Source organism: Sycon ciliatum, chromosome 6, assembly GCF_964019385.1.
Source record: "Sycon ciliatum chromosome 6, ocSycCili1.1, whole genome shotgun sequence".
NCBI lineage: Eukaryota > Metazoa > Porifera > Calcarea > Leucosolenida > Sycettidae > Sycon > Sycon ciliatum.
The window spans coordinates 370,283-392,331 of record NC_088648.1 but is presented as its reverse complement, the minus strand read 5'-3'; the positions used below and the strand labels follow the sequence as shown (position 1 = coordinate 392,331).

Here is a 22,049-nt window from a genome sequence, read left to right as displayed (position 1 = left end):
ATTTCTTTATCCACATACCAAACATGCATGAAACTTACCAGAAAAAGTACCGAATTCTGACAATTTTTCTGCCGACATTATCCGCATATGCCTAGACCTCAGACATGCCCATCGCGGAAGCGATGATAGCGAACAGCGTAGACATAGCAACTTGTGCTGGGATTTCACCATTCAACAGCTTGCAAGGCTGAAGGCACACACACACACACACACACACACACACACACACGCACGCACGCACACACACACACACACACACACACACAGCAGGGAGTGGTAACTCATCTACAATGTAAATCAAAATGCTCCCTCCCTGCATATGCAGCAGCGCAAGGCTGCATGTGCAGCAGTGCAAGGCTGCATGTGCAAGAAGGTGCAAGAGAATAGCTAGAGAAAAAAAGGGAAACCAAGGAGGAGTCGAGGTGGAAAAGGAAAAGGAGAGGATAAGAACTACAATGTACTAAAGTAGTAGCAGTAGTACTAGTATGGGCAAGTCTAGTGCCTAGTACTAGTAGTGGCAGTAGTAGTAGTACCAGTAGTACCAGTAGTACTAGTAGTAGACCCAGGTGCTCGAAGTCCGTACACTTTTACAGTGTGTGTTTGCCGAGCTGAAACTCACACTAGCAATGATCACTTGCCAGAATCCTGCTCGTGGATGGAAGGTATCTTGTCCAAGTTTGTTCTGAGGCCAGGCTCGATTGAACCAGGCCATCTTTCGATCCGATCTGTTTCTCTGGAGTTCGCTGATTTTTCATATCAAATTTTGGTGTCGCAGAGGGTACTCTAAGTCCGTACTGATCAGAGGTGACTCGAAATACACACATATTTCTGCTAATTGCTAACTTGCAATCCCTCGGTTACGACGAAAGCACCGAAGGGATATGTTTGGCATGTGCCTCCACCAGTATTTCTTGCAAAAGCGTAGCTTGTTGCCGAAATGCAAGCTGTTTTTAGTCGGCTCAGAGAAGAAGCAGCTGCGCTGTGAAAACCGCGGGAAAACAGTGGTGGAGATGCCAGGAGTGTCAACCTTTCTGCAAGGATTGGTGGTTCTCTGTAAATTCTTCTCCTCTGGCCATTGTCAGCTCTAAGCTGGCTCTTGATTATTGAGTGAAGGTCTGTTTGACGCTGTGTCCGTTCGAAATCGATCTTGGCAAAGTTGATTTTTGCATGAAATGTAACCCAATTTGTATTTCGTATGGCCACTCGAAAACCCACTCGCGTGGTATGGGACTTCTGCTTATCGTAGATCCCTGAAAATTGCTACGCGAGGAGAACAATCATACCACACTGTCCCCTCCATAAAATATTTGAGTCGAATACAATAACAGAACATGAAATTATGGGCGTACGAACTTAGGATACCATGTACGGACTTCGAGCACCTGGGGGTCTACTACTACTAGTGGTAGTAGTACCGTAGTACTAGTAGCGCGCGGTGATTAGATTCCCAGACTGGGTCCCAGACTGGGCCGGGTCGACCCAGCTAGCGCGATGCGCTACATTCATGATCAGTAGACCCGTCTACATCCTCAAGTACATGGTCTACGAGTACGAGACTTACACGACATTACGTAGACCTACTAGACTGCATAGATTATGCCCTCGCACTCAGTCAGAATAAAATCACGCGGATTGGCAAAATCCTTGTTGCTATGTGAAGGCGTTGCCCGGACAGAGCAGAGCGCGCTGGACGCGATGCAGCAGAAAGGGGTTTCCCACAACAAAATGCGAATGCGTTGACATAATGCCCATGCCATGGCCGGCTCAAGTCAACGCAAGCATGCACTGGTAGTGGTACCAGGACGACTGCTGCATCAGTGCACGCACACGAAGAGGGTTTGACGGCCTGAGCGACTGATCGCCTGACCGATCAACACTACTAGCGTGTTAGCCGGAGATGGACAGTACTCAGAAGCTTGAAAATGCCAACACAATCAGCACTTTACGATTTATCTGTGGCCTCAAACTGAGTCAAAGTCAAAGTCAAGCTGCCTTTTTTCTAGGAACACATCAAGTAATTAGTTAGTTGTGAGGGTACGTTAGCGAGCAGGCCGAGGCTGAAATTCATAATCAAGCGTTTTAAAGTTACCGGCCGGGTGGTGCGACTCTCTGTGTTTGTAACCGGTGGACGGCAAGGCGGAACTCCTGAATCTGTCGCCATCGCCAGCTTGGTGCGACGGGACGTGGCGAGCAAACGAATTCCGTCGTGTAATTATAGCAAATACGAATGCTAGCGACGGTGGTTCGATATTATAGTTGAGAACCGTGAGTCTGAAGCCGGTAGATCGGTAACTCGCTTTGCTGTTCAAGAGAAATCTTCACACACACGCAGGGAGAAAGTTGCAGTGATCGACGAAGCAGAATCCAGGCCACCACAGAGCTACTCGCTGTGTTTCAACGTTGCAAGTGTCCGGTGATTCACACCGCCTAGATGTTGGCGGTCATGTGAGGCTGAGGAGTGAGGTATCAATGTGTGCTATGCTAGAGTCGTGGATGATTTGAATGCAAAGCACACCGTCAGAGCAGCAAAGAAGAGAAGCGGCGTCGAGTGGGCACTACCTGCTTTGCAGGCAGGTAAAAACTTTTAAAGGGGAAGTATACCCTAAAATCAAATTTTCACCAGTTGTAGTCTTCTGGGTGCTGAGTCGAATGGTCTTGGTCCGAGGAAGCTGCGACGCTCCCTTCCTACTTGAATCCCAATCGAACTCGCGCACTTCCACCAAAACTGGGTGACTGCGCCCTACTAGATGGGGATTTGTATGCAAAATGTCACTAAAAGCGCCATTTCGTTCTTATAAAAGCACGGATGACCGCGATCGGCCCATATGTTGTAGTCTTTTGGACGCTGAGTCGACTGGTGTTGGTCCGAAAAGGCTGCGATGCAGCGTTCCTCCTTTATTCCCAATCGAACATGGTTGAACAAGCGGTCACGTGCTCCTGGGTGCCCAAATCACCTGGTCACCACGCCAGCAGGCGACAACTTTCACACCAAGGTTCAACTCGAGTTCAACTCGAGTGACAGGACTGCACCCAAAAAAGGTCAAACAGGCTAGTAATTTGTACCCTGCAGGCACGGTGACCAGGTGACTGGTGTACGCAGGAGCACGTGACCGCTTGTTCAACCATGTTCGATTGGGAATAAAGGAGGAACGCTGCATCGCAGCCTTTTCGGACCAAAACCAGTCGACTCAGCGTCCAAAAGACTACAACATATGGGCCAATCGCGGTCATCCGTGCTTTTATAAGAACGAAATGGCGCTTTTAGTGACATTTTGCATACAAATCCCCATCTAGTAGGGCGCAGTCACCCAGTTTCGGTGGAAGCGCGCGAGTTCGATTGGGAATAAAGGAGGAAGGGAGCGTCTCAGCTTCCTCGGACCAAGACAATTCGACTCAGCACCCCGAAGACTACAACTGGTGAAAATTTGATTTTAGGGTATACTTCCCCTTTAACTAGAATTTTCTCATTGTATGAATTTCGCACCAGCACTGAACTGCAGTAGCCAGTCATCATGGGTCCAATATCAAGGATGTAATGCAATACAACGGCATGTACTGTGATGGTGATGGTGGTGGCATGGCGGGACACTAGTCACTACCCAGCAACAGACTGATTTCCAGGGGTGAAAGGAGTGATCCGGGTACCCATTTGTTTAGCTGCTGACCCGTTATCAACCCAGTACCCGTTAGTCGTGTACGAGGACGGCACGGCACGGTATTAATAGCTGGCGTGTACAGCCGTACAGTTTGATGTACTGTTTGAATGTGTTGTCGGTTGTTCGATCCCGCTACACATGACAATTTTGACTTTTTTGCATGTAGCGCGGTAAGTGCGCATGCAGCGCGGTAAGTGCGCATGTAGCGCGATAAGTGCGCATGTACCGCGGTAAGTGCGCATGTAGCGCTTGTCGCGATGTAGTGTACTTGCGGTGAATTGCATGATTTTGCATGTCCTCGCGCGAAATGTGGAGGGCTATTGTATAGTAGCTGTTACAATTTGCTGCTAAAGGGTACCCGATAACCCGCCCGTTAAGCCAGGTACCCGTTTGTAACCTTAATTAAAGGGTAACCGTTTCACCCCTACCAGTGATTTCATTGCACACAAGTCATGTACTGTAAAAGCCATATACAGTCAACTTCGCTAATAACGACTGCGGATATAACGACAATTCGCGAATAACGACAGAATTTCCATGCCCAGAGCAAAGTCCCATCCCACTGTAATACATATAATGAGACTTCGGGTATAACGACACTTCGCGAATAAGGACACCTTTTTGATGCCCCGCCAAGTGTCGTTATAAGCGAAGTTGACTGTATATAACGAAGTGCTAACTATAACAAATTAACGAGGAGAAATCTGTCGTTAAAACAGAAAATGTTAGACAGAAATCGATACATATTGTTGGTATTGAGCATTGAGGATGAGTGAGAATCGTTACCTTTAATAAAGGGAAACTGGTCAATTTTAGGGAATCGTTATATATGCACCTCGTTAGAATAACGGCTTTTACAGTATATCCTGCATCATGCCCTCACAGTACATGACTGGATTGCATTACACTGACTCTTGGTATCGGACTCTTGGCTGCACTAGCTTGTGTGATTCATTCAAACCCCCGGTGCATCGCCCAAACTCAGGTTGTGCGTTGGGTGTAGAACTTCAGTCCCGGTCTCTGGAATTGGTTTGCTTGACGCTGTGTCCGCTCGAATCTGTCATACTGACGTTGGTTTTGTGTGTCGTTGTTTGCCTTCATCCTCCAGCGGTATCTTCTAAGGTATTGCGGTCTCACTGAAGGACGCAACGCACACCTGCGACCGGCTCTCATCACACATACACACACACACACGTTCTGGGCAGAATGGCGTCGGCTCAAGAAACCGACATCGAGGAGATCCCTCTCCCCGAGCCGTCTTCCTATAAGAACCCGTATGCGCGTTTAGAAGTGATGCAGACGCAGAAGATCCTCCGCTCAGTGAACCTGAACAACTACGAGGACGTTCGCAAGTCCGTGGAGTACGGTGTACCTAACTTGATCAACACAAAAGGTACGGCCGTCGGTGCATGTATGCGTGGAGACTGGAGGGGCCGGGGTGTGAGTATGGATGCGGGATGGTGTGATGGGCGTGTGCATGTATGCATGGAGGGGTGTGTGCATGTATGTGGCAGGGGGGGGGGGGGGGTGCATGTATCCCAGATGGGTGTATTGCATGTATGCCGGAGGGTTGTGTGCATGCAGGAGGGGTGTTTGCATGCATGTGGGATGGGTATGGGCATGCAAGTGGCCAGGGGGGGGGGGGGGGGGGGGTATGTGTGTGTATTTGAGGGGAAGGGAGGGGTAAATACATGTCCATGCCTTTCAAGAACCATGCCCTGGCAAGCATGAGGTCCTTTTTCAAGTATCCACCATTGTGATTGTGCTCCAGCACCAATACTTGATTTGCAAGTTTGTTTAATTTCACTTTCTTCCCACATGATTGACGTGCTGTGACATGTACGTACACTACAGGTCAATGAAATCCAGCCATGGGTGTGAGTCATGGGCGTGAGTCGTGGGCGTGAGTCATGATTACGTCCTGAGTCATGGGTGTGAGTCATGATAACGTCCTGAGTCATGGGCGTGAGTCATGATAACGACCTGCGCCAACACAGAGCCCAGTGTTAACAGTTGTGGGACTGCCCAGCGCCCCGATGAGTACTTGACGCATGTAATTGGGTTTCGTTGGCCAGCACTGTAGAATATGCCATTGGAGTGCGATCAGAGCTCGTTCTGTATACTGTAGCGGCTAGTCACTCTCTCCCCCGGCCATTTCTCAACCATACTGCATTACTCACTGTTGATTGGGAACTCATGGCCTGAGACATGGGTAACATGGATGCAGGGGGGGGGGGGGGGGGTCTTTGACCACTTTGGTGGTGGGTCTGATCTACTCACCTCCCACCGCTTTGTGAGCTGTATCTGCGCCGTGATCCATGCAGTGCTACGGGTTTCTACGGATGAGGAATGGTCACTCTGACAGAGTCACACGCGAGCCGTAGAAGTGATAGGCACCCCATCTGCTTGGTGAACCTTAGCTATCCTCCCCAACTAGTTAGACTCTGCATCTGATTCCTGCATATGGGGCGGATGCATCGCACAGATGCTTCCCACCTACCCGGGCACGTCGCGGATCCGTTAGATTTAATTTTTAAATACATATCCCCCTCAGCTCTACTCTGCACATTTGTGTATTGAGTATTCTACCTCGAGCTGCCTAGACCGGCCTTGTTTGTACCCCTCAGATGTAGTTGAGCAGGTGTGGGTGAATTTAGCAAGGTTGCCTTCAGCATTCTATTTCATTGTCATACTCTTCTTTCTACACTATGTTTTTGTGCAGCTTCAGACACAGGTCACACGTGCATGCATATAGCGGCTACTGCAGGTAACATTGAGATGTGTACGTTCTTGCTGAACGAGTGCGCTAGCTTACCGGACGAACCAGACCATAGCGGCTGCACACCAATGATGTACGCGATTCACAACGGCCATCAGCACGTTGTCAGTATGCTGCTGGAGCGGGGAGCTAGTGTTACAGGTAATGCTACACTGTGTACTGTGTGTGTTTGTGGGGGGGGGGGGGGGGTGCGTGTGTGTGGGGGGGGGGGGGGGGCGTGTGTGTGTGTGGGGGGGGGGGGGTGCGTGTGTGTGGGGGGGGGGGGGTGTGTTGGCGGGGGGTGAGTGTGTGTGGGGGGGGGTGTGTGGGGGGGGGGGGGTGTGAGGGGGGGCGTGTGTGTGGGGGGGGGGGGGGTGCGTGTGTGTGTGGGGGGGGGGTGTTGGCGGGGGTGAGTGTGTGGGGGGGGGGTACGTGTGTGTGTGGGGGGGGGGGGGTGCGTGTGTGTGGGGGGGGGGGGGGGGCGTGTGTGTGTGTTGGCGGGGGGTGAGTGTGTGGGGGGGAGGGGTACGTGTGTGTGGGGGGGGGGGTGCGTGTGTGGGGGGGGGGGGGGGCGTGTGTGGGGGGGGGGGGGGGGGCGTGTGGGGGGGGGGGGGGGAGATGCGGGCGAACGTGTGCGTCCTATTCAAATGTGCTTCCTGTGGTGTAGACCAGGACTGCAATGGGAGAGGGGGGGGGGGGGGGTCAGGGTCGATTCACATGGCTTTGCCAGTTGTGTGTGCTAGACAGTGGAACCATGGTGCCGGGACTAAACTGCCGTGATGGCGTGTTTGGAACTCCTATTTTTGGTTTTGTATATTGCTGCGTGCAGCTCAGGATAAAGAAGGCAAGACAGCCCTTTTCCAGGCAGTTTGTCCAACGCCAACCCACTGCCACATGATTGAAACTCTGGTGAAGAGTGGTGCGGATTGCAATGCCTTGGTGAGTCACAGCATCTTGCTAGTGTTGGTGCTGGTGCTGGTGTTGGGGGATGGTGCTGCTTCTAATGCTGCTGCTGCTACTGGTACTGCTGCTGCTGCTACTGGTACTGCTGCTGCTGCTACTGCTGTTGGTGGTGATGTTGGCAATGGTGGAGCTTCTAATGCTGCTACTGCTGCTGTTGGTGGTGCTTTAGTGTTGCTGCCGGTAGTGTTGATGGTGGTGACGGTGCTGCTCCTAATGCTGCTGTTGGTGTTGGTGTTGATGCTGGTGCTGGTGTTGTTGCTGGTGTTGGTGTTGGTAATGGTGTTGGTGCTGCTCCTAATGCCGTAATGGTGCTGTTGTTGGTGGTATTTCTGATGGTGGTGGTCTTGATAGTTGTGATTGCAGTGCTGCTTTTGAAACTACTGCTACTGCTACTGCTGGGGGTGGCATTGATGTATGGCTTTTTGTGGATCAACATTCCAACCCACTGGCTACACCAGTGGACACGTGGGAATGATGCAATGAAAGCCATAACACTACAATACGTACACAGAGCATGCTGCACGGACACCTCACCGATGACCTGGGGGCAAGAGTAGTGCATCGGTGCCGTGACAACTTAGCAAGCAGCCAGCCTGTATCCTGGTGCAATGAAGTGAATGTGTGAGCCAGTTTGCATCTCCAGATGAAAACCGATGCTATGTGCAGACACAGCACATCAAGACCCAGAAACTCGTCACCTGAAGTGACAAGTGGCTTCTAACCTAGAGCTATGTCTGTTGTTCTGAAACTGGTGCCTTTTCTTTTTGCTCTCCCTCATCCAATCCTATAACTTATGTTATACACATGACATACAGATGTAGCACTTCTGATAGGTTGCTGTTGGCGCTATTTGTCACAGCACACCATCTCTCCAAGCAGGGGCGGATCCAGGGGGGTGCGAAGGGTGCAAATGAACCCGTCAGGATTTTCAAAAAAAAAAAAAAAAAAAAAAAGTCAGGCCAGGCCCAGGCTCGCTTGCGCGGATCCGCGGATGATTTGTGTGCAATCACGTGATCGTTCTGGACACGTGCTCGCGCCAGGGCTGCACATTTGGAATAGAACTTTTTTGGAACTAACTGTTACTTTTTCACCGGCAACAAACTCACTTCGAAGTTCTTTACTTTTGACGTTGCATGTTTCAGTTGTCGTGTTAGCTTCAGGGAGTCGTCATATACCGGTATTTGACGACTCCCTGATTAGCTTCTTTCAAATTCTCACTGCTTGTTCCGACTCCGTTTCCGTGCATGCTGAGCGGAGATGTCGGACACAGCTGGTGAGACCATCGAGCCTGCTGCTAAGCGTCGTTGTGAGAGCCCGGCATCATCCTTTTGACATTGGGCGATTTGCTGGATTGATGGAGAATGCCAGCAATGATGACATCAAGTCGCTCCTAGATAATGTTTGGAAGCCTTCGAACCGAACACACATAACATACTATGTCTTTGGTTTACTACTGCAAAAGAAAATATGTAAGTTTCATCCTCGCACCCCTCAGCTTTGGGGTCTGGATCCGCCCCTGCCAAGGATGCAGATGTATTACAGTGCACTGTTCTGGATTCATTTGCTTCATCTCTAATTCTCAACTGATTAGGCTCTGTCTCTCTCTATCACTCCCTGTCACTCTCTCTCTTTCTGTTTCTCTGCTTGTGTACGGTGTGTGTGTGTGTGTGTGTGTGTGTGTGTGTGTGTGTGTGTGTGTGTGTGTGTGTGTGTGTGTGTGTGTGTGTGTGTGTGTGTGTGTGTCTCTCTCTCTCTCTCTATCTATCTATCTCTCTCTCTCTTTTCTCTCTCTCTCTCTCTCTCTCTCTCTCTCTCTCTCTCTCTCTCTCTCTCTCCCTCTCTCTCCATGTGTATTGTAGGATTCGAGTGGCATGTCAGTATTGTGCCATGCAGCGTCTGAAGGCTATGAAGAGGTGGTCAGCACACTTGTTGAGTGTGGAGCTGATACGGACCTTGCTAGAATGGTAGGACACTAGACCTTGCTAGGTCGATTCACATGGCTTCGCCAGTTGTGTAGATTAGACAGTTATCTGGTGCTTGTTTTGATCTGTTACATTCAGAATCAGATCCGCTATCGTTGCTATAGAGAGAAAATCTGTGGGTGCACATCCAGTGCATTTGCATATTTGTGTGCTTCTCTTGCGACAGACGTATGCATGGTACATGGTGAGCGTGAGTGTATTCATACGTACCATGAGGAAGATGTCCGCGCCTATCTCTGTAATATCATCTCTTATATCTGCGTTTATGGTATTGGCTGGGTATTGGGTAATGTGTGTAGGAGGATTGCAAGACAGCGATGATGCTTGCCGTAGAGTCTGGTGTGGTGGAGGGTGTGCGACTCCTCTGTGCTGCCGGAGCTAATGTGGATCTGGCCGACACAAAGGGACAGACGGCCGTACACAAGTAAGTGATGGCTGCACTGTCTGTTGTAACGTCCAAACTTCACTCTATGTTCACGTACATTTAGATGCAGTAAAATCTGTAACTACAGACCGCCGCGACTGGCGACCAGCCTGCTACTACAGACCCCTTCGCCAGGCACGGACGGTCTCACATTCATTATGGTTGTCCGGTGCAAACCTCTAACTAAGGACCACCTGCTACTAAAGACCGCTTTCTCTGGCCCCAAGGGCCGGGTGGTCGTTAGTTACACATTTTACTCTAGTTACAATACAGGAACGGTTATTTGAAGGACGTTGTCAAGGGAACCACTCTGCAAAGTCTGGCCATGCCGCAGAGGTCCACTGCAGCAAGGACTGAATGGGGGTTTTCCCCCTGCAAACACCCATGCCTGGTGGATCAGACACACACTTGTCATTTCCAGTCAACCCTGATTTAAACACTGGATTGGTTTGCGTAGGAGATAGATTGCTGATCAACAGTGTCAGAGAACCACTGGAGTGAAGAAGCATTTGTCATTTGTTCAAGCTTTGATGAAAATACGTCTGACATCCGTTGTATGTTCCCCTCCCCATTGACTTCTTTCTGTATGCACACGTGTGTGTGTGTGTACATGCGTGCGTGCGCGCGTGCGTGTGTGTGTGTGTGTGTGTGTGTGTGTGTACTATTCAGAGCTGCTGAGCTGGGCAACTTTGAGTGCTTACAAGTCCTGTCAGGTTGTGGTGCTGACATGTCCGTACCGGACTGTGAAGGGAACACACCACTTCACTTAGCAGTGGAAGATGGTGACCTTCTCAACGTCAAGTTCCTCATACAACGAGGTCAGTACATAGAGTTGAAGGAGTAGGAGTGTGGCTGTCTGCCTATTCGTCCGTTTGTCTTTTTGTCTGTCCATCCTTCCGTCCGTCTTTCTGTTCAACTGTCTTTCTCTGGCTCTGTTTTCTTTACTTGTGAAGAGCTGAGATGCAAAACCCAATAGTGACTCTGAGTGTTTGCGTCATAACATGTCCTGCAGGTTGTCCGCCTAATGAAGAGAATGCGGCTGGTAAGGTACCCAAGAAACTGGCGGATGAGTACGGCCTGAAGACGATATCCAAGGAAATCAAGAAAGCAACGTCGCAACTCACCAAGGTTCAGTCAGGAACGAAGCCAAAGAACTTCTCCGAGCTCTGGCAGATTAGGGTCAGTGGAAGCATGTCTGTTCATTAAAAATTAATAAATAAAAGTCTTTGTTGATGTGTGCAGATGCATTATTGTATAGAATGACTGCATATATCATTATATTAATTGCGATAAAAATTGTCTCGCCGACTCTTCCAAAAATGCAATGAATGTATCAATTTTATGGTGTGCAAGAGAGTCAGTCCCATTGACTTTTCTGCACTGACGGCAACTTCACAAGGATCAGTGTACAGATGGACTTCCTAAACTGTTCGTACGTGAATTATAAACCTTGGTACAATGGAACCTGTCAAGGCTACCGCTCTGATAAAGCGACCACTTTTCCTAGAAGACCACTGGAACCAGGGCAAAGGGATACTATATCCAGTCAAATGACCCTGGATAAACAGGCCACCAATAAACGGGGACCACATTTGTAGGGTCCGTTGGGTGGTAGTCCTAGACAGGGTTCACTGTATATACATGCATAGTACACACGAGTCACAGTATCGAGCCGGAGGACTCAGCTCTCTACATGCTGAGTACTGTAACCATGGGAACAAGAAGAGATTGTGAATTTGCAGAGCACATGTGCAAACTGCGTGGTGCAAAAGCAGTGTTACTTGTGGCGACTGTGTCACTAGTGGTGACTGTGTCACTAGTGGTGACTGTGTCACTTGTGGCGACTGTGTCACTAGTGGCGACTGTGTCACTAGTGGCGACTGTGTTACTTGTGGCGACTGTGTCACTAGTGGCGACTGTGTTACTAGTGGCGACTGTGTCACTAGTGGCGACTGTGTCACTTGTGGCGACTGTGTCACTTGTGGCGACTGTGTCACTTGTGGCGACGGTGTCACTTGTGGCGACTGTGTCACTTGTGGCGACTGTGTTACTAGTGGCGACCGTGTCACTAGTGGCGACCGTGTCACTTGTGGCGACTGTGTCACTAGTGCCAGTAGTGGCGACTGTGTCACTTGTGGCGACTGTGTCACTAGTGGCAACTGTGGCACTAGTGACGACTGTGTCACTTGTGGCGACTGTGTCACTTGTGGCGACTGTGTCACTTGTGGCGACTGTGTCACTAGTGGCGACTGTGTCACTAGTGGCGACTGTGTCACTTGTGGCGACTGTGTCACTTGTGGCGACTGTGTCACTTGTGGCGACTGTGTCACTAATGGCAACTGTGTCACTTGTGGCGACTGTGTCACTAGTGGCGACTGTGTCACTTGTGGCGACTGTGTCACTAGTGGTGGCTGTGTCACTAGTGGCGATTGTGTCACTAGTGGCGACTGTGTCACTAGTGGCGACTGTGTCACTTGTGGCGACTGTGTCACTAGTGGCGACTGTGTTACTTGTGGCGACTGTGTTACTAGTGGCGACTGTGTCACTAGTGGAGACTGTGTCACTTGTGGCGACTGTGTCACTAGTGGCGACTGTGTCACTTGTGGCGACTGTGTTACTAGTGGCGACCGTGTCACTAGTGGCGACTGTGTCACTTGTGGCGACTGTGTCACTAGTGGCGACTGTGTCACTTGTGGCGACTGTGTCACTTGTGGCGACTGTGTTACTAGTGGCAACTGTGGCACTAGTGACGACTGTGTCACTTGTGGCGACTGTGTCACTAGTGACACAGTCGCCCAGCAAAATATGTGTACAGTTATGTACTTAGTGAAGTAGTTGGGCGCATTCACACAGAGCGCATCCTACCGGGAACTGTGAACTGGTAAAAGAATTCTTTGGCACCTTCGTTCGTTTTGACGAAGGAAGGTTGTTTGGCAAAATGAGACCTTTGCCTCACCCCTAGTGTGTGTATGCACGTGACTGTGTGTGTGTGTGTTTTTGGCCTGCAGTTGTTTGACTGGATGCACGAGTACAAGGGCCGAATGATTGATCTGTTTCACACGTTTGATGTCAACCGTGATGGGGAGCTGTCGCGAGAGGAATTCTCGGAGGGACTCAAACGGCTCGGTATGACTGTGTGTGTTTGTTTGTGTGTGTGTGTGTGTGAGAGAGAGAGAGAGAGAGAGTGTGTGTGTCGCTTTTTCCTGCCATGGGTGTCGTATATTACATTTTTTGAGCGCATACATTTCTCGGGTTAGAGGTTAAACGGAAGCCGCATGTTGGCACTTTTCTTAATACTGATGATTCCCTGTATTGGTGCCCTCGTGGGAGAAATTTAGGAAGAATTGAAGAAGCTGCATGTGTATTAGAGGACGCTGAGGGGAATTTCTACATTCTTCATGCGTCGATATGAATAGCGCATAGCCAGTGCTGATGTTGCTGCTGCTGTCGCTCTTCTTTGTCTTGCAATATGGCTGTCCGCAGCCAGCCCTGCACTAGTTAGGGCTGATGTGAGGTGTGAGAAAGAACTGGAGTTTCTACATGTATGACTGTATGAGAATAGTGCATAGCTGTGGCTGATGTTGCTGCTGTTGTCATTGTTGTCTTAATTTCAATCAGGTATGCCAGTAACTGAGGATAACGTCGAGGCATTGATGAATCAACTGGATAAAGACAAGAGTGGCCTCGTCGACTACAAAGAGTTTGCCGAGGGTAACAAGTATGTCAACAAGGTATGTTAGCCACTGATACACTGATAAACACTCGGCAGCGATGTGACAAGTTGTTTTTTTACAGCCATGAGCCTTGTACCCAATCCATTTTTCTACAGATGTTATAGGAATGATGCCATGGTTAATCAATGGATTCACTTATAATATTATGCATGTAATGATGAGTGGCATCGCTTTGCCGCAGCTTGACCACTCCCTATATGTTAAAACATCTCAACTAGTGATAGAATCTCATATTCTCTATTGAATAGATTCTTTGCTAGAGGATAGCAACTCAGCACACGAAGCACAGAAGCCATATAGTTTTGACTAGGCCTTACGTACCACTACTTTTCAAGTAATGGTACGAGTAATGGTACGAGTAATGGTACGAAAGGCCTAGTCGAAAGGATATGGCCTCTGTGCTTCATGTTCTGATATCCTCCATTACGACTCGTTTTCTCTTTCCTTCTCTCTCTCTCTGCTGCTCTCTCTCCTTTCCCTTGTTAGCATTGCACAGACCTATTCAGATCGCCATGCACCCATGCACATAGTGGTAATTAGAGCCTTCTTTCCAGATTGTGATTGGCCGTCTGCATGGCAACAGTGATCATGTGACACATCCTCCATGGTCATTTCCTATGGCTGTGCGTGTGTGTGCATGTGTGTGTGTGTGTGTGTGTGTGTGTGTGTGTGTGTGTGTGTGTGTGTATGTGTGTGTGTGCCTGTGTGTGTGTGCCTGTGTGTTTGTTTTGCACCATGGTGTAGCAATATCAACTTACGGCCAAGGACCGCGACGCCAAGGGTAAGAAGGGAAAGAAGAAGAAAGGCAAAAAGAAGGGCGGCAAGAAGAAGAAAGTTAGTCGTTTTCCATGGTCTGTTGCCTCCATGCATTCTTGACATACATTTTCTAATATTTGAGATTTCACGAAAGCATGCACCAAGTGAACTCAGCATGCTTGGCATCTAGCAGGCACAGTTCTGTAACCCATGCACCGATGCTCAATGCTCAATGCTCTAAATGCTGGTATTGAGACTTTTAACCCTTTACCATCCGTAGTTGTAGGAGTCACGGGGGAAAGGATGAAACAGTAAACTGACACTATCTTAGTTGACATGTGAACTTTCTCCAGTCAATGGAAACCGTGTTAGAATGTTGTTGACACACACACTCTCTCTCTCTCTCTCCGACACGATGTCTACTTTCATTGTTTTCCATATCCTGACTTCCTCTCTACTCCTCTATCTGTTTATTGTAATGGTATTATTATTGTATGCAGGGTGCAACGAAGATAGCTTTTCAAATTCCCCATGTCGAGAACTACGGACAGTGTGTCGATGGTGAACCAGCAGAACAGTTTGTGCAGAAGTTCAGGGTAAGCGAGATTACTGTGTGTGCATGCGTGGGTGTGGGTGTGGGTGTGGGTGTGGGCGTGTTCTGTGTTGGCGAAGTGCGAGTGCACCGCTACTGAGGTGGGATTTCAATGACTACCATCACTGCAGAACCTGTAGGATGGCAGAACGGTGGTAATCACCTTGGACTGGAGGATGCACCCAGTGTGCTGACATTGCTCAACACACCATGGCGGAGGCAGAGTGTGATACACCGAACAACAAGGACAATCAAAGTTAGTTTGTCGCTGCTTAGCAGCAAACAAGCCTTGATTGTCCTTGTTGTTTTGTACTCACCTCGGATATAATATGCCTTCACTACTCATTTTCCAGACAGATAACTGTTGCAGCCTTCTTAGGTGACATCAGTGGAGCTCAAAGTGACTTGCTGAACTCATCACAATGAGAACTAGTAAACAACAAAGCAGTTATGAATCGGCTCAAAGCATTAGAGTTCTCCAACTGCGAGAAAGACAGCGAGCTGAGTCATTCCTATCCATTGTCACCACCAGAATTCTCATCTCTTGTGTTTGTTTTCTGACGCGTCGTTCTTCCATGTAGTACACAACGGATCTCACTCGGTTTCCTCGCGACGTGGAACCTTCTCATCCGTACAAGAACGACTCGTTGTGGTACCTTACCCAGCCCCGTAAGCATTGCTCTACCTCTAGATGCATGTATGCACTTGTATTGTGAACACTAACAGACACGTTTGACAAGATACACTAGCTGCTATGATCGTACACAACAAGACAACACTATCAGCTATGGATGACAGTTCAATTTACTCTCCTAGGGAACATTTTGACATACCGGTACCCAAGAGTACATGAGAGGCCTGACCCCAACAGCGTGTACAACAGTACATGACTGCCTGATTCCCGTAAGGATGAAAGAGTCCTTTACACATCCTAATTGCCATGCGTATCCTGTTCACATGCGGTATCAGTGCTATATTGCTGTCCAAACTTGATTTCGAAATGACGGCATCATGTTTGTACAATTCTTGGTTTACATGTGTGCATGTGCATCTGCATATTTGTGTGTTCATTTGTGTGTGTATGTGCATCTGTATATGTGTGTGTGTATATATGCGTGTGTGTTGTTGATCACTCTCTGATAGCTGTGGCATACGTGAGTTTATTCGATGCCGTCCGACATAGTGATATGCAGACGCTGCGGTTAGCGTTGGTGCGTGACACACCACCAGACGTACGTGATCAGTACAACAAAACACCACTGATGCATGCCAGCGGATACGGACGTATCGATGCTGCACGGATACTCCACGAGTATGGGTAAGGACTTCCACGATTCTCCTCATTACAATTTGTTGATGCCATCTTCGTTAGGCAATCAATTTATTTAAAATCTTGTAGGACGCATCACGCAGCTTCATAACTAAAATTTGGCTTGTGAGCAACACTGGCTCACACTCAATCACTGCTTTTCACAAATTCATTTCAGGAAAAAAATTCAATTTGTAGTAGTATCATTGTGACGAGTTCCAACTAGACTTGTCAGCATCATGGAGTGTGGCTGGTGAACTGTCCATGCTGGTTTCTGCAAGCGGCGTGTGGTCTCGTCTGGTCACAAGAAAAGTGCACCTCCTCACTTCATCGAAGCTGTGTATATACATGCCGTGTGGGCTTGAATACGGAACCGCACACTTTCGCCTGTTTGTCCTCGCGTCAATACTGTATGCAGCACACATGCTGTATGTGCTTGGATATGGAATGGCACAGTTTGCCTTACTTGTCCTCACAGCGATACTCTATGCATTCTGTCGAAAAAGGAGACCACTGTGCTAGCTGTGGTCGGAAGGTGATCGGATTTCTGAGGCTCTACTGCACCCATGCCGATGTATTGTGTATCATGTTGATGCTGCACGCACAGCACTTGAACTATGCTGCTGCTGTCATACTGTGTGTTGAACTGTGCTGCGTGCATAGCACTTCATTCTGCTACTGTCTGAGTACTGTGTTTGTGTATTGACCTGTATCTCACAGTGCTACTATTGACTCTGAAGATAATTTCGGTTGGACATCGTTACACCATGCTTGTCACGCTGGACATGTGAGTATCAATCTCCAAGATAATCATGTGCCTTTATTTTTGCTTGACCCCCCCCCCCCCCACACACACACATTTACCACCTTCCCTTGCTTACTCCAATCTCCAAGAAAATCATGCGTCCGTGTGGCCCACCCGTTTAGCACACCACACAAATACACAGAGCAGCACAGCCAGTGACTGGCAATGGCGATAATCTGCCCCTCCAACCCCACATCCTGGCATGCGCTCAAGTAACTTGTACTTTGCGTTGTTGGTTTGTGCACGTGCAGACGGAAATGGTCTCCTTCCTACTGGCCAATGGTGCCAACTTTAACAAGCAGTCCAAGAACGGTGGCACCCCACTGATGAGAGCCGTGGAGTGTGGAAAGTCTGACATTGTGCGTATGCTCCTGGAGCTCAAGTGAGTGGCCACCATGCGTGGCATACCCTGTACCGTAGTGTCGTGTATCATAACCTGTCTCGAATAGAAGCCGGTTTTGAATAGAAGCCGGTTTTGAATACAAGCCGGTTTTGAATAGAAGCCTGGCTTTCAAGATGCTCTGGCAGTACATAAGCTCAGTTTTAGTGTTGCCATACATAGTGGCTTTCCTCCGTCGCATACCTTGTACCGTAGTGTCTTGTATCATAACCCGTCTTGTATAGAAGTCTTTCTTGAATACAAGCCTGATTTCCAAGATGCACTGGTGGCACATAAGCCTGGTTTTAGTGTGGATATACGTAGAAAAACCTTGTTTGAATAGAAGCCTGAATTGAATAGAAGCCTGGCGCCAACGTTGGCTTCTACAGGAATAATCGCGGCTATTTGGCAGCGTTGTTGTACATGCTGCTGTCTTGTGTCACTCCGTTGTACATGCTGCTGCACCGTCTTCTGCCCCCCCCCCCCCCCCCCCTACGCACTTTCCCTACGTGTCCCCGTAGTATTTGGCCGTCTGCCGTCTTGGCCTCACTTCCCGTTCAGGATTGTTTGTACCACAATTTGCACCTCTTTCACTTCCCTTTCCCCGCATGCCTCAATAATAATATTCCATTGTCTCGTCTTGTCACGGTGTCATTTGTCCAGTCGTCTCCTCGAAGTAAGATCAAAATATACTCTGTGTCTAACCGGCAACTGTTGGCGCATTGTTTGGCGTGTCGCGAAGGGACGATAGTTTGGTTTTACCTAGACGACATTTGGCGCCCAATGTGGAGCTCAAACCCTCGACCCTGAGATCAAGCGTCTCCTGCTCTACCGACTGACGCAGCAGCATGTACAACAGCATTGTCTTGCACACACATAATTATGCTTGTGGGAGAACTGGAGCTCTACACTCTCTCGTTCTACATCTATGTGCTAAGCTTTCACCTCCCCTGCCGCTCTTGCTGATTAGAAGCTGAGTTGTGTTGCTCCTATATACTTCACTACATACTGTAAAAGAAGAAATTTTCGGTGGTGTAATATTTTCGGTATTCTCCAAAATTTCTCCAAAATCGGAGGTTTTGTGGAGGGAAAGTTTTCCAGGTACATTTGTAAGTGTACCAGTACTAGAACCGAAATTGCGGGGCGTTTTATTTTCGGTAAAAAGTTCGGCACCTGAAGTTACCGAAAATAGAACACCACCGAAAAGTTCTGCTTTTCCAGTAGCTTAGTTTGGCTGTCTTCTTCTAAGATTCAATCAATACACTAAGCTTGTAGCATCACTGCTTATTATGTTTGCTTATCATCCTGCACAGGCCTGACCTGAAGTTGAAGAATGCACATGGCCTGGACATTTTGCAAGTGGCAAAGTTGTGGGCAGACAACATTAGCCTGCTCATGGTGCAGGAGGCGTATGGACCTGAGCCCGAGGACACTTCGGAGGACAAGGGAAAGAAAGGTACGGTACACTTGAGTATCTGAATTTTCCGGGAGGGGGGATTTCCCTTTGTCATGTCATGTGACCCTCTGGTTGTAGGGGTAGGTCATTATGCAAGGTTGCGATTGTTGCACTGCAGATGGAATAATACAGATAAACCTGATTTCAATGAGCCCCCGTCATCTGCCTGTTACAGTCTCTGACCACAGGATGATCATGTTGGCACATGTTTAAAAGCATGAAATACACGCTTTGGTGCCAAGGAATAGTGTTCTTAGACAAAACCAGGTGATCTCTTTCCCGCTTGATCTGCACATACGTGTGCATGTGCACACATACACTCCCCCCCCCCCCCCCCCCCCCTACACAAACACACACACACACACACATGCACACACACACATATGCACACACCTGCACACCTGGATCGAATGTCTTTGTTACGCTTTCTCTTGTTTCAGGCAAGAAAGGCAAGGGAAAGAAGGACAAGAAGAAGGACAAAAAGAAAGACAAGAAGAAAGACAAGAAGGGCAAAGGCAAGGAGAAGGATCGACCGGAGTCTGCGGAGGCTCCAAAGAAGGTATGAACGGAGCAGCTATTCCCCAGAAGTGCGACGTGTGAAGTGTGTCCTTTATCTGAGTATTATCTATTTCCCAGACCTTGCAGATCTTACACGGATTCCGTGGCAGTGGCTGCTATCCAAACTTTCCAAAAGGAGGCTTGGGTGAATTTGGAGAGACTGGCATGGATTGCTATCGCATCCCATAATATGTGCATTGCCTTTTGGCTATGCTGTATTGATATTTGTGTTGTCTTGCCGTCGCAATTGTCAGGGATGCACAACCTGTCCAAATATGGCGTGTTGGCCAGCGTAACCAACCGGTTGATCATGTTTGAGATGTGCCGCGATGTCCCTGTTGATACCATCGGAATGCTCACTTTGAAGTTTTGATATCACTGCTGTTGCTTTTGCTTCCCGTGTTCTTGTCTCTTGTACTGCAGCCAGCGTTTGTTGTACCACAACGTCCGCAAACAATGCCCACACCGGCGATGATAGAGGCCGCCCGTCGGAGAATGGCAAACATTAGCCGTCAGATCAACCCCTCCTCTATACATCCCACTAAACTCTACATGCCCAGGTCGGCCTGGGAAGCCGCTGAGCCTTTGAGAACGGTAAGACTGTTTGCCCGTAAGACTGTTTGCGCGGAAAAAATGCAGTATAGATGTTTCACGCATTATCCAGGTAACATCATCATCTGGATTTTCAATTATTTTTGCTGTCTATTAGCATTGAGCTAAATGTATTGGTTGTCTCCACATGCGTTCGTGTTTGTCTGTGTCTATCTATTTCTTTGTCTTTTTGTTTATCTGTATGCTTTTTGTTGATTAGTTTCCTCTCATGCTTGTATTACTCTGTGTGTATACTGTTCAGCTGGATACCGTGGACCACCGCAAGGACTTACGAGGTGTTGTGGGAGAGGAGAGAGTGGACTTTGGTGAGGAGCGGTCGCCATTCCAAATCAACCTTCTAGCACGCGTCAAGCTGGCGGAGCTGGAGGCGTGATCTAGTAGTGTGCACGGGATGATCAGCCGTTCTACTTAGTCATTTACACATTGAACAAGTGCTGCAGCCACTGCTGCTGCTGCTGCAGCTGCTGAGGACTATGGAGCGCGTAGAACATTTTTTGTGCCAAACTTTATAAAAAATATAAGCCCAGCTCACCCGGATTCTACTAGTGGATGAGCTGGGAGCAATTGAGTTCCAAACACACTCACACACACACTCACACACACGCACCCACATGTGCGCCCACACACACACACACACACACACACACACACACACACACACACACACACACACCTTCCTTCCTTGTACCACTGCCGTGTCCGGCTATGTGACACGACACACACACACACACACACACAACACATTCTCCTGCTGAATACAAATGCAGTTCCTAGCAGTCAAGCGACCTGTCCTAGAACGTACATAGCGCGACACATTGGTCTATAGTGACCATGGTTGTGATGCATCACAACACCTTCAGTTCATCACCGATGTAGGAATTAGGATGGTTTCTTGCGATGGCGAAGTGCAGAATCCATACCTAATAATTACTGTGTATTCCTAGTATTTTGCCATTCTTACAAATACTGCGTCCTACCTATATTTAAGACTGGGCATGGATTCCGTAGTGGTCCTGTGAGGTCACAACGCCTGCTGATGCCTCAAGAACGCCGCAATTTTCCGCATTTCAACCATATTGCTTTGACTTCACACACCCGTATTTCAATGATATTCGATTTTTCGTATCCACTCTGCTGTATTTATTTCAAGGATTTCTAAAAATTCTCTTTTAGAAGAGTAATCTGATTTCAGAAATTTTAGTTGCTCAATAGTTTTGGTAAGAGGGAAAAGGCCAGGTTAGGTGAACAGAAATTTTAGGTACAGAGAAGGTCCCTATTGGATTATGTCACACCGTTTGTTCGGTGTATTAAAATTTTGGGTATGAAACAGATGTACCGAAAGTGCTGAAAATACAGTACAAAGAAAATGATTACAGGGTGCGACAGAGCTCTCGGCCATTGAAGAAAATCTTGAGTCACCTCCACCATTACACTGCGCTCTTTAGCCGACTAGACCCTCCTTCACACAACCATCACCACTGCGAGGACACTAAAGAGCGCAGTGTAATGGTGGAGGTGACTCAACCGAAAGAAAATTTGTGAAATAAGTATTACAGTACTCCTACCCCATTACTGCACTGTTTACACCAATATCGCAGTGGGAGTGATTTTGAGGTGCAGCATTTTTAATAAAATAATATTAGCGAGATTGTCAGATCTCCTTGCAGTGATAAGATGCTATAGAATCTGGGTGCTGCTCCACTATTTTGTTTTTGACGAACTCAGACTTGGCCGGGGAGTGACGGGTTTGTGTTATTCTGTCCCCCGTGAATTCCGCGATCCGCGGATTGCAGAATTTCCGCAGAATCCAGTAGTGTCCGCAGAATTCAGAAAATCCCGCGGAATATTGCAGAAAAGAGAGAAAAACTGGAGGCGTTTGCTGCATTTCACAGCCAAACCAACCCGCTTGTGACTTTCAAAATCAACTTGCACGGTACATTTTGGACCTTTCAATTTTTTTGGACCAGGATTTCGAATAAATTCGGTTCAGAATTTATAGGGACAACAACATTCGGTGGTCTGTGGAAATTCAATCTGTTTTTAAGCTCATTTCCCATGCAGAAAT

At 48.3% G+C, this 22,049-nt stretch overlaps 1 protein-coding gene across 2 annotated transcripts; it reads left to right on the top strand.

The window, feature by feature from the left end:
• Window positions 1-1,976: 1,976 nt before the first annotated feature.
• LOC135819090 (ankyrin repeat and EF-hand domain-containing protein 1-like) lies at window positions 1,977-21,184 on the top strand. Of its 2 annotated transcripts, XM_065332240.1 has the most exons (20): window positions 1,977-2,574; window positions 4,765-5,049; window positions 6,379-6,576; window positions 7,244-7,353; window positions 9,237-9,341; window positions 9,659-9,783; window positions 10,453-10,601; window positions 10,796-10,962; window positions 12,792-12,909; window positions 13,402-13,514; window positions 14,262-14,351; window positions 14,774-14,869; window positions 15,447-15,534; window positions 16,009-16,183; window positions 16,895-16,961; window positions 17,231-17,361; window positions 18,672-18,814; window positions 19,255-19,373; window positions 19,796-19,966; window positions 20,226-21,184. In XM_065332240.1, the coding sequence occupies exons 2-20, from the start codon at window positions 4,863-4,865 to the stop codon at window positions 20,355-20,357; spliced, it is 2,484 nt and encodes an 827-aa protein (XP_065188312.1). In that variant the 5' UTR covers window positions 1,977-2,574; window positions 4,765-4,862; the 3' UTR covers window positions 20,358-21,184. The 2 variants fall into 2 exon arrangements, with proteins under 2 accessions (XP_065188312.1, XP_065188313.1); XM_065332241.1 differs by lacking the exon at window positions 1,977-2,574 and having other exon boundaries at window positions 4,617-5,049.
• Window positions 21,185-22,049: the final 865 nt, after the last annotated feature.